General features: G+C 42.5%; 1 protein-coding gene across 1 annotated transcript in view; it reads left to right on the top strand.

Annotated features, from left to right (window-relative positions):
• LOC139760033 (uncharacterized) overlaps positions 1-17,205 on the top strand; it is a 163,238-nt gene that overhangs the window by 67,874 nt on the left and 78,159 nt on the right. Inside the window, exon 5 of the mRNA XM_071682776.1 lies at positions 6,350-6,473. Within this exon, the coding sequence (XP_071538877.1) occupies positions 6,350-6,473 (124 nt within the window). The remainder of the gene's footprint in view (positions 1-6,349; positions 6,474-17,205) is intronic.

The raw sequence follows: 17,205 nt of genomic DNA on the forward strand, positions 1-17,205 counted from the left end.
CTTCAGTAACTCATTTCCAAAACCAGGATGCCTGAACCATCTGACTTATTCCATGTCCATGTTTTGGTTGCAACGGTCAGGGCAAAAAGAAGAAATCCTTTATGTATAATATGTTGTTAACATAGGGGAAAAAAGATGCTTATCATGAAGAATTTGGTAGGGTGGTTTAGACAAGATGAGAGAGAGAGAGAGAGAGAGAGAGAGAGAGAGAGAGAGAGAGAGAGAGAGAGAGAGAGAGAGAATACAGGGGAATCACAAGAATATGGATATGAGGCCATGGACAATAGTAATGTTAGGAGACTAGGAATACATTGGGAGAATAAGCAAATGGATTTGTATGTAGCATTTATGGATCTGGAGAAGGCATATGATAGAGTTGATAGAGATGCTCTGTGGAAGGTATTAAGAATATATGGTGTGGGAGGAAAGTTGTTAGAAGCAGTGAAAAGTTTTTATCGAGGATGTAAGGCATGTGTATGTGTAGGAAGAGAGGAAAGTGATTGGTTCTCAGTGAATGTAGGTTTGCGGCAGGGGTGTGTGATGTCTCCATGGTTGTTTAATTTGTTTATGGATGGGGTTGTTAGGGAGGTAAATGCAAGAGTTTTGGAAAGAGGGGCAAGTATGAAGTCTGTTGGGGATGAGAGAGCTTGGGAAGTGAGTCAGTTGTTGTTCGCTGATGATACAGCGCTGGTGACTGATTCATGTGAGAAACTGCAGAAGCTGGTGACTGAGTTTGGAAAAGTGTGTGGAAGAAGAAAGTTAAGAGTAAATGTGAATAAGAGCAAGGTTATTAGGTACAGTAGGGTTGAGGGTCAAGTCAATTGGGAGGTGAGTTTGAATGGAGAAAAACTGGAGGAAGTGAAGTGTTTTAGATATCTGGGAGTGGATCTGGCAGCAGATGGAACCATGGAAGCGGAAGTGGATCATAGGGTGGGGGAGGGGGCGAAAATTCTGGGAGCCTTGAAGAATGTGTGGAAGTCGAGAACATTATCTCGGAAAGCAAATATGGGTATGTTTGAAGGAATAGTGATTCCAACAATGTTGTATGGTTGCGAGGCGTGGGCTATGGATAGAGTGTGCGCTGAGGGAAGAGGGTGTTTTGAAGTGGTTTGGGCACATGGAGAGGGGGGGGGTTTTTTTTAAAAAAAAAGGGGGGAATTTTTGGGGGAAAAAAAAGGGGGGGGAAATGGGGGGAAAAAGGGGTTTTTTAAAAAGGGGGGGGGGGGAAAAAATTCCCCCAAAAAAGGGGAAATTTTTTTTCCCGGGGAAAATTTTTTTGGGGTTGGAAAAAAAATTTTTTTGGGGGGGGTTTTTGGGGGGGGGTTTATTTTGGGGGGGGTTTTTTTTTTTTTTTTTTTTTTTTTTTTTGGGGGGGGTTTTTTTTTTTTTTAAAATTTGGGGGGGGGGGGGGGTTGGGGGGTTGTTTTTTTTTTTTTTGGGGGGGGGGGTTTTGGGGGGTTTGGGGGGTTTTTTGGATTTTTGGGGTTTTTTTTTTTTTTTGGGGTTTTCCCCTTTTTTTTGGGGGGGGGTTGGGGGGGGGGGGCCCCCAAAGGGTTTTTTTCCCCCTTTTTTGGGGGGGCCCCCTTTGTTGGTTGCGAGGCGTGGGCTATGGATAGAGTTGTGCGCAGGAGGATGGATGTGATGGAAATGAGATGATTGAGGACAATGTGTGGTGTGAGGTGGTTTGATTGAGTGAGTAACGTAAGGGTAAGAGAGATGTGTGGAAATAAAAAGAGCGTGGTTGAGAGAGCAGAAGAGGGTGTTTTGAAGTGGTTTGGGCACATGGAGAGGATGAGTGAGGAAAGATTGACCAAGAGGATATATGTGTCGGAGATGGAGGGATCAAGGAGAAGAGGGAGACCAAATTGGAGGTGGAAAGATGGAGTGAAAAAGATTTTGTGTGATCGGGGCCTGAACATGCAGGAGGGTGAAATGAGGGCAAGGAATAGAGTGAATTGGAGCGATGTGGTATACCGGGGTTGATGTGCTGTCAGTGGATTGAATCAAGGCATGTGAAGCGTCTGGGGTAAACCATGGAAAGCTGTGTAGGTATGTATATTTGCATGTGTGGACGTATGTATATACATGTGTATGGGGGGGGGTTGGGCCATTTCTTTCGTCTGTTTCCTTGCGCTACCTCGCAAACGCGGGAGACAGTGACAAAGTATAATAAAAAAATAAAAAAAATTGTGAATATCACTGCAGATGAATTTATTGTGAATAGCAAAGGTATGAGATTTAGAGACAACATCGGGAAATTAAAGCAGATATTGTTTTCAGAAAAAAATATACAAAGGAGATAGATTAACACATATTCCTTCCTAGAAGATACAGTTGCAATCAAGGAATACTGAGGTAAAAGAGGATGAAATTTGATGTGTATTTATATCCAGAACTTCTCATAGATGATGACTCTCCCAGTAACTGTGTAGTGGAGAAAGACATAAAAAAGCCTGCTAGATTTTTTTATAGTACTTTATACATCCCTTTAAAAAGACAAACAATGAAAGCATAATCTAACTACAGAGGACAAATGTATTGAGCCCAGGGCTTTTTTGTTGCTGAGTTTTCTATATATTGGATCACATATTCAGTTGCATATGTTCATTTGTTTCCCCTTTTAGAAAGTTAAAACGAATGAATGTGAACGAATGGGGCCTTTGTTGTCTTTTCCTAGCGCTACCTCGCACACCTGAGGGGGGGAGGGAGTTGTTATTCCATGTGTGGCGGGGTGGCGATGGGAATAGATAAAAGCAGACAGTATGAATTATGTTTTTTTTTTTTTTTTGCTTTGTCGCTGTCTCCCGCGTTTGCGAGGTAGCGCAAGGAAACAGACGAAAGAAATGGCCCAACCCACCCCATACACATGTATATACATACATCCACACACACGCAAATATACATACCTACACAGCTTTCCATGGTTTACCCCAGACGCTTCACATGCCTTGATTCAATCCACTGACAGCACGTCAACCCCGGTATACCACATCGCTCCAATTCACTCTATTCCTTGCCCTCCTTTCACCCTCCTGCATGTTCAGGCCCCGATCACACAAAATCTTTTTCACTCCATCTTTCCACCTCCAATATGGTCTCCCTCTTCTCCTCGTTCCCTCCACCTCCGACACATATATCCTCTTGGTCAATCTTTCCTCACTCATTCTCTCCATGTGACCAAACCATTTCAAAACACCCTCTTCTGCTCTCTCAACCACGCTCTTTTTATTTCCACACTTCTCTCTTACCCTTACGTTACTTACTCGATCAAACCACCTCACACCACACATTGTCCTCAAACATCTCATTTCCAGCACATCCATCCTCCTGCGCACAACTCTATCCATAGTCCACGCCTCGCAACCATACAACATTGTTGGAACCACTATTCCTTCAAACATACCCATTTTTGCTTTCCAAGATAATGTTCTCGACTTCCACACATTCTTCAAGGCTCCCAGAATTTTCGCCCCCTCCCCCACCCTATGATCCACTTCCGCTTCCATGGTTCCATCCGCTGCCAGATCCACTCCCAGATATCTAAAACACTTCACTTCCTCCAGTTTTTCTCCATTCAAACTCACCTCCCAATTGACTTGACCCTCAACCCTACTGTACCTAATAACCTTGCTCTTATTCACATTTACTCTTAACTTTCTTCTTTCACACACTTTACCAAACTCAGTCACCAGCTTCTGCAGTTTCTCACATGAATCAGCCACCAGCGCTGTATCATCAGCGAACAACAACTGACTCACTTCCCAAGCTCTCTCATCCCCAACAGACTTCATACTTGCCCCTCTTTCCAAAACTCTTGCATTTACCTCCCTAACAACCCCATCCATAAACAAATTAAACAACCATGGAGACATCACACACCCCTGCCGCAAACCTACATTCACTGAGAACCAATCACTTTCCTCTCTTCCTACACGTACACATGCCTTACATCCTCGATAAAAACTTTTCACTGCTTCTAACAACTTGCCTCCCACACCATATATTCTTAATACCTTCCACAGAGCATCTCTATCAACTCTATCATATGCCTTCTCCAGATCCATAAATGCTACATACAAATCCCTTCAGTGAAGGGCGCAAATGGGGAGGTGATAACAAGTAGTGGTGACGTGAGAAGGAGATGGAGTGAGTATTTTGAAGCTTTGTTGAATGTGTTTGATGATAGAGTGGCAGATATAGGATGTTTTGGTCGAGGTGGTGTGCAAAGTGAGAGGGTTAGGGAAAATGATTTGGTAAACAGAGAAGAGGTAGTGAAAGCTTTGCGGAAGATGAAAGCCGGCAAGGCAGCAGGTTTGGATGGTATTGCAGTGGAATTTATTAAAAAAGGGGGTGACTGTATTGTTGACTGGTTGGTAAGGTTATTTAATGCATGTATGACTCATGGTGAGGTGCCTGAGGATTGGCGGAATGCGTGCATAATGCCATTGTACAAAGGCAAAGGGGATAAGAGTGAGTGCTCAAATTACAGAGGTATAAGTTTGTTGAGTATTCCTGGTAAATTATATGGGAGGGTATTGTTTGAGAGGGTGAAGGCATGTACAGAGCATCAGATTGGGGAAGAGCAGTGTGGTTTCAGAAGTGGTAGAGGATGTGTGGATCAGGTGTTTGCTTTGAAGTATGTATGTGAGAAATACTTAGAAAAGCAAATGGATTTGTATGTAGCATTTATGGATCTGGAGAAGGCATATGATAGAGTTGATAGAGATGCTCTGTGGAAGGTATTAAGAATATATGGTGTGGGAGGCAAGTTGTTAGAAGCAGTGAAAAGTTTTTATCGAGGATGTAAGGCATGTGTACGTGTAGGAAGAGAGGAAAGTGATTGGTTCTCAGTGAATGTAGGTTTGCGGCAGGGGTGTGTGATGTCTCCATGGTTGTTTAATTTGTTTATGGATGGGGTTGTTAGGGAGGTAAAAGCAAGAGTTTTGGAAAGAGGGGCAAGTATGAAGTCTGTTGGGGATGAGAGAGCTTGGGAAGTGAGTCAGTTGTTGTTCGCTGATGATACAGCGCTGGTGACTGATTCATGTGAGAAACTGCAGAAGCTGGTGACTGAGTTTGGTAAAGTGTGTGGAAGAAGAAAGTTAAGAGTAAATGTGAATAAGAGCAAGGTTATTAGGTACAGTAGGGTTGAGGGTCAAGTCAATTGGGAGGTGAGTTTGAATGGAGAAAAACTGGAGGAAGTGAAGTGTTTTAGATATCTGGGAGTGGATCTGGCAGCGGATGGAACCATGGAAGCGGAAGTGGATCATATGGTGGGGGAGGGGGCGAAAATTCTGGGGGCCTTGAAGAATGTGTGGAAGTCGAGAACATTATCTCGGAAAGCAAAAATGGGTATGTTTGAAGGAATAGTGGCTCCAACAATGTTGTATGGTTGCGAGGCGTGGGCTATGGATAGAGTTGTGCGCAGGAGGATGGATGTGCTGGAAATGAGATGTTTGAGGACAATGTGTGGTGTGAGGTGGTTTGATCGAGTGAGTAACGTAAGGGTAAGAGAGATGTGTGGAAATAAAAAGAGCGTGGTTGAGAGAGCAGAAGAGGGTGTTTTGAAGTGGTTTGGGCACATGGAGAGTATGAGTGAGGAAAGATTGACCAAGAGGATATATGTGTCGGAGGTGGAGGGATCAAGGAGAAGAGGGAGACCAAATTGGAGGTGGAAAGATGGAGTGAAAAAGATTTTGTGTGATCGGGGCCTGAACATGCAGGAGGGTGAAATGAGGGCAAGGAATAGAGTGAATTGGAGCGATGTGGTATACCGGGGTTGACGTGCTGTCAGTGGATTGAATCAAAACATGTGAAGCGTCTGGGGTAAACCATGGAAAGCTGTGTAGGTATGTATATTTGCGTGTGTGGACATATGTATATACATGTGTATGGGGGGGGGGGGTTGGGCCATTTCTTTCGTCTGTTTCCTTGCGCTACCTCGCAAACGCGGGAGACAGCGACAAAGTATAAAAAAAAAAAAAAAATCCATTTGCTTTTCTAAGTATTTCTCACATACATTTTTCAAAGCAAACACCTGAATTATGTACATGTGTATATATGTATTTGTCTGTGTGTGTATATATATGTGTACATTGAGATGTATAGGTATGTATACTTGCGTGTGTGGACGTGTATGTATATACATGTGTATGTGGGTGGGTTGGGCCATTCTTTCATCCGTTTCCTTGCACTACCTTGCTAATGCGGGAGACAGCGACAAAGCAATATAAAAAATAAAATAAAATAAAAATAATGTTCATTTTATTATGTGGGTTGAATTATTATGTAAACCTGTAAGCAATTCCTAAGCTAACTTCTCTACCTTATTTTCATTCTTATTTGATTTTAGGTTTCACACACATACGATAACCAAGCCTGTTGCATATTACTTGGAACCACCACCACTACCACCAGAAGATTTGGAGCCAGTGCCAGATAAACAAGTAAGTGAAGAAGAGAAATTACAGAAGTTGGTAAGTGAATTTTACATGTTTTATAGAAAAAGGAAGTTTAAGGTTTAAGGTCCTGTGAGAGTGAAGCAGGGTATTTGAAAGGAGGGAGAATGAAGTGGTTGACTTTGTTGTATCATACATAGTGAATGAATAATGTGAGCTAAAATATCAATTTATGATGAATGTTAGCAACACTGTAGTTCCTTTAGAATTATGTTATGTGAGTCAGGCAACTCTTCTAGACAAAAATTTATACATTGAGTTTTGCACCTCTATTTCAAGGCTGCCCACCAAGACAGGGTGGTGTCCAAGGTGGCATTGTTTGATAATTTCTCCCCACAGTCACTTGGTCCTTTGTTAGAATAAAATGAGGGGTAAAGGTGTAAGTATTGAAGTGAAAAAGGGTTTGAGGGACAGCATAGTCTTCCTAGCCATTACAAATGAGTGGATGTATTAGAGATGTGGTGTGGCAGGGAATGCAAAGGGAATGAATTTTGGTGTGGTAGAGTAGGTGAAGCATTATTCTTTGAGGTGGTTTGGGCAGGTGGAAAGAGTGCAAGACAGGGAGTTTACAAGGAGAGTGCATGATAGTACAATTAAAGGTGTTGGTGTGAGAGGAAGACCACCTGTGACTTGGGATGTAGAGGAAGAATAATAGAGGGAGAGAGATTGTGGAAGAATGAGTGGATTAGTGTATACGAGGGAAGCATGTAAGGACAGGGGTAAATGGAGACTCTTTTGCTATGGTCACCCTCTTGATGGGAGTTCCCAGAGGGAATGGGCATCTGAGATATAGAAATATAGATATTCAGTCATCCTTCAGTCATGCCAGTGAGAGCACATTCTCTTGTGTTTTCAAGGAAGGAAATTGGCTGTCTCTTAGCTAGATATAGAGGACCAGGCAGATAATGATCAGTAGTGATCAGTTTTGATATTGTGGAAAGTGATTTTATGGCTACTGACTCGAACACTGAAAATTAACCAAGATGAGACAAGAGAAGGTGTTTCTTGCATAAATGGAGGTAATGTTGCCAGAACCTGTCTGACCTTGAAAGCTTCATAAGGTTATCAGTCGTCTTACATGTCTTCTTAGGTCGACCAGACCCATCCTTTTGGGGAGGAATGACATTAAAAGGAAAAGACAAAAGTGTCTAGATGATGAAGGTCTGCTTTTTAGGGAGGGATGACTTTTAAAGGAAAAAAAAGTGTCTGGATGGTGAACTCAGCCTTGCCAGTACATTTTGAAATCTCACTCGTAGGCACATTTGTTGTTCCCAAACAAGAATGCTTGCCTTTTCTTCCTGGGACAACTTCATGAGACCCATGGTTGATTTCTGGTAGAGTGAAAATTTCCCCAGGAACAGAATTAGCAAAAGTACTATGCCCAGTAATCCTTGGGGATATGGGAGAAAGGATACTTCCCACGTATTTCCTGCGTGTCGTAAAAGGCGACTAAAAGGAGAGGGAGTGGGGGGCTGGAAATCCTTTCCTCCCGTTTTTTTAATTTTCCAAAAGAAGGAACAGAGAAGGGGCGAAGTGAAGATATTCCCTCTAAGGCTCAGTCCTCTGTTCTCAACGCTACCTCGCTAATGTGGGAAATGGCAAATATGTATGAAAAAAAAAACTCAGTACCTTGAGATAGATAAGGTGGCTATTTATGTCACCTAACTTCTAAGACTGTACCATGCTGGCAGACAAACAATATCTCCATCACAGTGGAGAAATAGGATTTTTCTTCTTTCATAAGTTTGTCATTTCCCACATGAGTGATGTAGCGTCCAGAACAAATGACCTAACAGGTTATAAAGGGAAAGATAAGTTTGCATGAAGGCCTTATTTTAGACAGGAACCATCAAATTTTTTTTCATACTGTATGTATATGTTTCATCTTTTTTTGATACTTGTTTGTTATTTCCCACATTATTGAGATAGCACTAGTAAAAGACAGAGAAATTGCCTGATTTCGCTCACATTCATTCTCCAGCTGTCATTTACAATGCACTGAAATCACAGCCCCCCCATCCACAGTCAATCTGTACAGACTTTCTTGCCATTGCTCACGGCCTTTCCATATGTCCTGATTCAGTCCACTGACAACATGTCACCCCATGAATACCAAATCCCTCTACTCTATCCTGTGCATGCCTTACACCTTCCTACTTGTTCAGGCCCCAAATGCTCAGAACATTTTCCTCTCCATCCTTTCATCTCCAGTCACCCATTTCTACATGCTCCCTCCACTTCTGACACATGTATCCTCTGTCAAACTTTCATCACTCATTTTTTCGATCTGTGCAGACATTTCATCTCATATTCCTGAGATCTCCCAACCATTCTCTTCTTATTTCCACACCTTTCTTACCCTGTCATTTCTTATTTAATCAAACCACCTGTCACCACATATTGTCCTCATAGCATTATATTTCCAACACTTGAACCTCTTCCATGCCTTCTCATCTATAGCCTATGCCTTTCACCCGTACAGCACTGTCAAGACGACTATAGCTATATTTTCTAACATGCTTATCTTTGCTCTTTCAAATGTAACCTCTCTTTCCCTTTTCAAGTCCTTCACCCCTCACTTACCGTATGACTCACTTCAGCTACCATGGTTCCATTTGCTACTATTTCCACTGGCAGGTGTCTAAAATTCTGTACTTCCTCCATGTTTTCATTCAAAATCACACCCCATCTAACCTGCCTCTCTACAGTGTTGAACCTATGTTTTTTATTTGGACATAACCGAGATGAGAAGAAAATAGAGATAAGTATTATGTTTGAGTGGGAGTGGATCTAGCAGCAGATGGAACCATGGAAGCGGAAGTGAATCATAGGGTGGGGGAGGGGGCGAAAATCCTGGGAGCTTTGAAGAATGTGTGGAAGTCGAGAACATTATCTCGGAAAGCAAAAATGGGTATGTTTGAAGGAATAGTGGTTCCAACAATGTTATATGGTTGCGAGGCATGGGCTATGGATAGAGTTGTGCGCAGGAGGGTGCATGTGATGGAAATGAGATGTTTGAGGACAATGTGTGGTGTGAGGGGGTTTGATCGAGTAAGTAATGTAAGGGTAAGAGAGATATGTGGAAATAAAAAGAGCGTGGTTGAGAGAGCAGAAGAGGGTGTTTTGAAATGGTTTGGGCACATGGAGAGAATGAGTGAGGAAAGATTGACCAAGAGGATATATGTGTCGGAGGTGGAGGGAACGAGGAGAAGTGGGAGACCAAATTGGAGGTGGAAAGATGGAGTGAAAAAGATTTTGAGTGATTGAGGCCTGAACATGCAGGAGGGTGAAAGGCGGACAAGGAATAGAGTGAATTGGAGCGATATGGTATACCAGGGTTGACGTGATGTCAGTGGATTGAATCAGGGCATGTGAAGCGTCTGGGGTAAACCATGGAAAGTTGTGTGGGGCCTGGATGTGGAAAGGGATCTGTGGTTTCGGGCATTATTGCATGACAGCTAGAGACTGAGTGTGAATGAATGGGGCCTTTGTTGTCTTTTCCTAGCGCTACCTGGCACACATGAGGGGGGAGGGGGATGGTATTCCATGTGTGGCGAGGTGGCGATGGGAATGAATAAAGGCAGACAGTATGAACTGTGTGCATGGGTATATATGTATGTGTCTGTGTGAGTATATATATGTGTACATTGAGATGTATAGGTATGTATATTTGCGTGTGTGGACGTGTATGTATATACATGTGTATGGGGGTGGGTTGGGCCATTTCTTTCGTCTGTTTCCTTGCGCTACCTCGCAAACGCGGGAGACAGCGACAAAGCAAATAAATATTATGTTTGAGGAAAGGAACATAGATGAAATAGCTCTGAGTGAAACAAAGCTCTAGGATAAAGGGGATGAATGGTTTGGAAATGTCATAAGGATAACGTCTAGGGTTATTATGAGGGCAAGAGTGAGGGAAAGGGAAGCACTTCTTCTGTAGAAGTTGTGAAAATGCATCAAAGAGTATAAGGAAGTGAGCCCCCCACATTGATTTGGATGAAAAAGTGAATTTTGAGGGGAAGTGACTTAGTGCCTAAGCAACTGACTGGTAGAAGACTGAGGACGAGAGGCAAGTGTATTGGGAGGAGCTAAGTGAGTGTGTCAGTAGTTTTGATGTCAGAGACTGGGTATAACTGAAATGTGTGGCATTAAAGGGGGTGGCATGCAGTACTCTGGGATGTGAATGGAGATGGTCACCAGCTTGTAGAGTTGTAGGCTGGAAAAGGACTGATGATTGGGAACAACTGGTTTAAAAAGAGGGACATACGTAATTGTACAAGGGTAAGTTGGAAGATCAAAAGTAGGCATTACTGAATTAAGTACCAATTGATAGGCATGTAAATTAGACACTCTTAGATGAGAATGTGCTGAGAGGGGCAGCTGGTTGGGTGTATGATTACTACTTGGTGGAGGTAAGGGTGAAGACTTGTTGAGGCTTTGGGAAAATTGAAAATGATATGGGTAAGATGAGGGCAGTGAAAGTAAGTGAGCTTGGAAAAGAGGCTCGTGTGAAGAAATACTGGGAAAGACTAAATGTATAATGGGAAAATATGAGAATAAATGAAACTAGGGAAGTGGGTGAGAAAAGGAGGGTGTTTTAGGAAGCAGTGCTGATATGTAGAAAAGAAGTGTGTTGCATTTACCTAACTAACCACCCCATCCATAAACAAATTAAACAACCATGGCGACATCACACATCCCTGCCGCAGACTGACCTTCACTGGGAACCAGTCACTCTCCTCTCTTCCTACTCGTACACATGCCTTACATCTTTGGTAAAAACTTTTCACTGCTTCTAGCAACTTACCTCCCGTGCCATATGTTCTTCAGACCTTCTACAAATCATTCTATCAACCCTATCATATGCCCTCTCCAGATTCATAAATGCTACATTCAAATCCATCTGTTTTTCTAAGTATTTCTCACACTTGTTCTTAAAAGCATACACCTGATCCTCACATCCTCTACCACTTCTGAAACCACACTGCTCTTCCCCAATCTGATGCTTTGTGCATGCCTTCACCCTCTCAATCAATACCCTCCCATATAATTTCCTTGGAATACGCAACAAACTTATGCCTCTGCAGTTTGAACACTCACCTTTATCCCCTTTGCCTTTGTACAATGGCACTATTACACCAATCCTCAGGCACTTCACCATGATCTATATATTCTTTGAATATCCTTACCAACCAATCAACAACACAATTACCCCCTTTCTTAATAAATTCTACTACAATGCCATCCAAACCCGCTGCATTGCCAGATTTCATCTTCCGCTACCTTATCTCTCTTAACCAAGCTGTTCTCCCTGATCCTCTCACTTCACACACCACTCTAAACAAAACACCCTATATCAGCCACTGTATCATCTAACACATTCAACAAACCTTCAAAATACTCTTTCCATCTTATCACTTCATCACTACCTGTTATTACTTCCCCACTTGCCTCCTTCACCGATGTTCCCATTTGTTCTCTTGACTTACGCATGTTATTTACCTCCTTCCAAAACATCTTTTTATTTTTTTTAAAGTTTAATGATACTGTCTCACCCCAACTCTCTTTGCCCTCTTTTTCAACCCTTGCATCTTCCTCTTGACCTCCTGCTGCTGTCTTTCATTTGTCTCCCAGTCATTTGCACTCCTTTGCAAGTATCATCCAAAGGCCTCTTTTCTCTTTCACTGATAACTTCACTTCATCCCACCACTCACTCCTCTTTTTAATCTGCCCACCACCTCCCACCTTTCTCATGACACATTCATCTCTTGCTTAAGCCATCACTGCTTCCCTGAATACATCCCATTCCTCCCCCACTCCCCTCATTTTATTTGCTCTCACCTTTTGCCATTCTGCACTCAATCTCTCCTGGTACTTCCTCACACAAGTTTTTTTCTGAGCTCACTTACTCTGACCACTCTCTTCTTATCTTTTTCTCTTTTTTTGAAAACCTCTACAAATCTTCACCATTGCCTCCACAAGATAGTAATCAGACATCCCTCCAGCTGCCCCTCTCAGCCCATTAACATCCAAAAGTCTTTCTCTCACATGCCTATTAATTAACACATAATCCTTGCTGTCATGGCAAAGGAGGATGATACACATAGTACTGCAGCTTTATACATTGACAAACAGCCTTTTGACCTAAAAAATTGTAGAGATAATCAGCAGTAAGTACCCTGAACAAACGTCAAAAATTTCAGAGTATCTATCAAAGATTTTTGTCTATGAGTCAGTGACATTCGGCTCCCTCTCTGAAATATTCAAATCTCTCGAAGTTGTTGCTGTAGAGAAAGATGTTAGTGTGGTTTTGGTGCATTACACATAACAGCTAAAGACTGAGCATGAACATATGTGGCCTTTTTTGTCTCTTTTACTGGTGCTACCTCGCTAAAGCACGGGGTAGTGAAGCTGTTTCCTGTGGGCCAGGGTAGTGCCAGGAATGGATGAAGGCAAGCAATTATGAATATGTATATAAGTTTATATGTATATGTCTGTGTATGTATATGTATGTATGTGTTGATATGTATATATATGTATATGTGCATATAGGCTTTTATGTGTATATCAGTGGACGGGCCATTCTTCAACTGTTTCCTGACACTACCTCGCTGATGCAGAAAACAGTGATTAAGTATGATAAATAGATAAAATACATAGAAAGAGTGTGGTTGAGAGAGCAGAAGAGGGTGTGTTGAAATGGGTTGGTCACATGGAGAGAATGAGTGAGGAAAGATTGACAAAGAGGATATATGTGTCAGAGGTAGAGGAAACGAGAAGTGGCACTTCAAATTGGAGGTGGAAGGATGGAGTGAAAAAGATTTTGAGTGATTGGAGTATGAACATACAGGAGGGTGAAAGGCATACAAGAAATAGAGTGAATTGGAACGATGTGGGATACCAGGGTTGACGTGCTATCAATGGATTGCACCAGGGCATGAGAAGCATATGGGGAGCTGTGGTTTTGGTGCATTACACATGACAGCTAGAGACTGAGTGTGAATGAATGTGGCCTCTGTTGTCATTCCTGCATTAGCGAGGTAATATGAGGAAACAGACAAAAGAAATAGCCCAACCCACCCACATACACATGCATATACCTAAACACCCACACATGCACATATACATACCCATACATTTCAATGTATACATACATGTACATTTATTTATTTATTTATTTATTTATTTTTTTTTTTTGCCGCTGTCTCCCGCGTTTGCGAGGTAGCGCAAGGAAACAGACGAAAGAAATGGCCCAACCCACCCCCATACACATGTATATACATACGTCCACACACGCAAATATACATACCTACACAGCTTTCCATGGTTTACCCCAGACGCTTCACATGCCTTGATTCAATCCACTGACAGCACGTCAACCCCGGTATACCACATCGCTCCAGTTCACTCTATTCCTTGCCCTCCTTTCACCCTCCTGCATGTTCAGGCCCCGATCACACAAAATTTTTTCACTCCATCTTTCCACCTCCAATTTGGTCTCCCTCTTCTCCTCGTTCCCTCCACCTCCGACACATATATTCTCTTGGTCAATCTTTCCTCACTCATTCTCTCCATGTGCCCGAACCATTTCAAAACACCCTCTTCTGCTCTCTCAACCACGCTCTTTTTATTTCCACACATCTCTCTTACCCTTACGTTACTTACTCGATCAAACCACCTCACACCACACATTGTCCTCAAACATCTCATTTCCAGCACATCCATCCTCCTGCGCACAACTCTATCCATAGCCCACGCCTCGCAACCATACAACATTGTTCGAACCACTATTCCTTCAAACATACCCATTTTTGCTTTCCGAGATAATGTTCTCGACTTCCACACATTCTTCAAGGCTCCCAGAATTTTCGTCCCCTCCCCCACCCTATGATCCACTTCCGCTTCCATGGTTCCATCCGCTGCCAGATCCACTCCCAGATATCTAAAACACTTCACTTCCTCCAGTTTTTCTCCATTCAAACTCACCTCTCAATTGACTTGACCCTCAACCCTACTGTACCTAATAACCTTGCTCTTATTCACATTTACTCTTAACTTTCTTCTTTCACACACTTTACCAAACTCAGTCACCAGCTTCTGCAGTTTCTCACATGAATCAGCCACCAGCGCTGTATCATCAGCGAACAACAACTGACTCACTTCCCAAGCTCTCTCATCCCCAACAGACTTCATACTTGCCCCTCTTTCCAAAACTCTTGCATTCACCTCCCTAACAACCCCATCCATAAACAAATTAAACAACCATGGAGACATCACACACCCCTGCCGCAAACCTACATTCACTGAGAACCAATCACTTTCCTCTCATCCTACATGTACACATGCCTTACATCCTCGATAAAAACTTTTCACTGCTTCTAACAACTTGCCTCCCACACCATATATTCTTAATACCTTCCACAGAGCATCTCTATCAACTCTATCATATGCCTTCTCCAGATCCATAAATGCTACATACAAATCCATTTGCTTTTCTAAGTATTTCTCACATACATTCTTCAAAGCAAACACCTGATCCACACATCCTCTACCACTTCTGAAACCACACTGCTCTTCCCCAATCTGTCCTAGCATTGTCTCTTCGATGTATATAAACTGACTGTTATATTTCTTTCTTGTGTCTCCCCTGATGATATGATTATTACACTAAAGTGCACTTGGGAACTTTTCGTGTTTCATTTTCCCTGAGTACTCATAGGAATATCTTGATCACGCGCAAAATTATGATCTTTTCCAACAGATATATACATATATACACACGTACATAATTCATATTTCCTGCCTTTATTCATTCCGCCGCCACCCCGCCACACATGAAATGATGCCCCCCTCCCCTCGCAAGCGCACGAAGTAGTGCTAGGAAAACACAACAAAGACCAAATTCGTTTACATTCAGTCCCTAGCTGTCTTGCATAATGCACCAAAATCACAGCTCCCATTCTACATCCAGGCCCCACAAAACGTGCCATGGTTTACCCTAGACACTTCACATGCCCTGGTTCAATCCATTGATAGCACGTCGACCCCAGTATACCACATCGTTCCAATTCACTCTGTTCTTTGCATGCCTTTCACCCTCCTGCATGTTCAGGCCCTGATCGCTCAAAATCTTTTTCACTCCTTCCTTCCACCTCCAATTTGGTCTCCCACTTTTCCTCGTTCCCTCCACCTCTGACACATATATCCTCTTTGTCAATCTTTCCTCACTCATTCTCTCCATGTGACCAAACCATTTCAATACACCCTCTTCTGCTCTCTCAACCACACTCTTTTTATTACCACACAGCTCTCTTACCCTTTCATTACTTATTCAATCAAACCACCTCACTCTACATATTGTCCTCAAACATCTCATTTCTAACACATCCACCCTCTTCAGCACAACCCTATCTATAGTCCACGCCTCGCAACCACATAACATTGTTGGAACCCCTATTCCTTCAAACATACCCATTTTTGCTTTCTGAGATAATGTTCTCACCTTCCTTACATTCTTCAATGCTCCCAGAACCTTCGCCCCCTCCCCCACCGTATGATTAACTTCCACTTCCATGGTTCCATCCACTGCCAAATCCACTCCCAGATATCTAAAACACTTCACTTCCTCCAGTTTTTCTCCATTCAAACTCACCTCTCAATTGACTTGACCCTCAACCCTACTGTACCTAATAACCTTGCTCTTATTCACATTTACTCTTAACTTTCTTCTTTCACACACTTTACCAAACTCAGTCACCAGCTTCTGCAGTTTCTCACCTGAATCAGCCACCAGCACTATATCATCATCAAACAACAACCGACTCGCTTCCCAAGCCCTCTCATCCACAACAGACTACATACTTGCCCCTCTCTCCAAAACTCTTGCATTCACCTCCCTAACAACCCCATCCATAAACAAATTAAACAACCATGGAGACATCATGCACCCCTGACACAAACTGACATTCACTGAGAACCAATACCTTTCCTCTCTTCCTACTCCTACACATGCCTTACATCATCGATTACAAACTTTTCACTGCTTCTAGCAACTTGCCTCCCACACCATAAACTCTTAATACCTTCCACAGAGCATCTCTATCAGCTCTTATCATATGCCATCTCCAGATCCATAAATGCTACATACATATCCGTTTGTTTTTCTTAGTATTTCTCACATACATTCTTCAAAGAAAGCACCTGATCCACACATCCTATACCACTTCTGAAACCACACTGCTCTTCCCCAATCTGATGCTCTGTACATGCCTTCACCTTCTCAATCAATACCATGCCATATAATTTTCCTGGAATACTCAACGAACTTATACCTCTGTAATTTGAAAAACCATCTTTATCCCCCTTTGCCTTTGTACAGTGGCACTATGCATGCATTCTTCCAATCCATAGGCACTTCACCATGAGCCATACATACATTGAACATCCTCACCAACCAATCATCAACACAGTCACCTCCCTTTTTTCTAATAAATTCCTCTGTAATGCCATCCAAACCTGCCACCTTGCCAGCTTTCATCTTCCGCAAAACTTTCACTACCTATTCTATGTTTACCAAACCATTCTCCTTAACCCTCTCACTTCACACTCCACCTCGACCAAAACACCATATATCTGCCACTATATCATCTAACACATTCAACAAACCTTCAAAATACTCACTCCATCTCACATCACTACTACTTGTTATTACCTCCCCATTAGCCCCCTTCACCGATGTTCCCATTTGTTC

Source organism: Panulirus ornatus, chromosome 3 (assembly GCF_036320965.1).
Source record: "Panulirus ornatus isolate Po-2019 chromosome 3, ASM3632096v1, whole genome shotgun sequence".
Taxonomy (NCBI): Eukaryota; Metazoa; Arthropoda; class Malacostraca; order Decapoda; family Palinuridae; genus Panulirus; species Panulirus ornatus.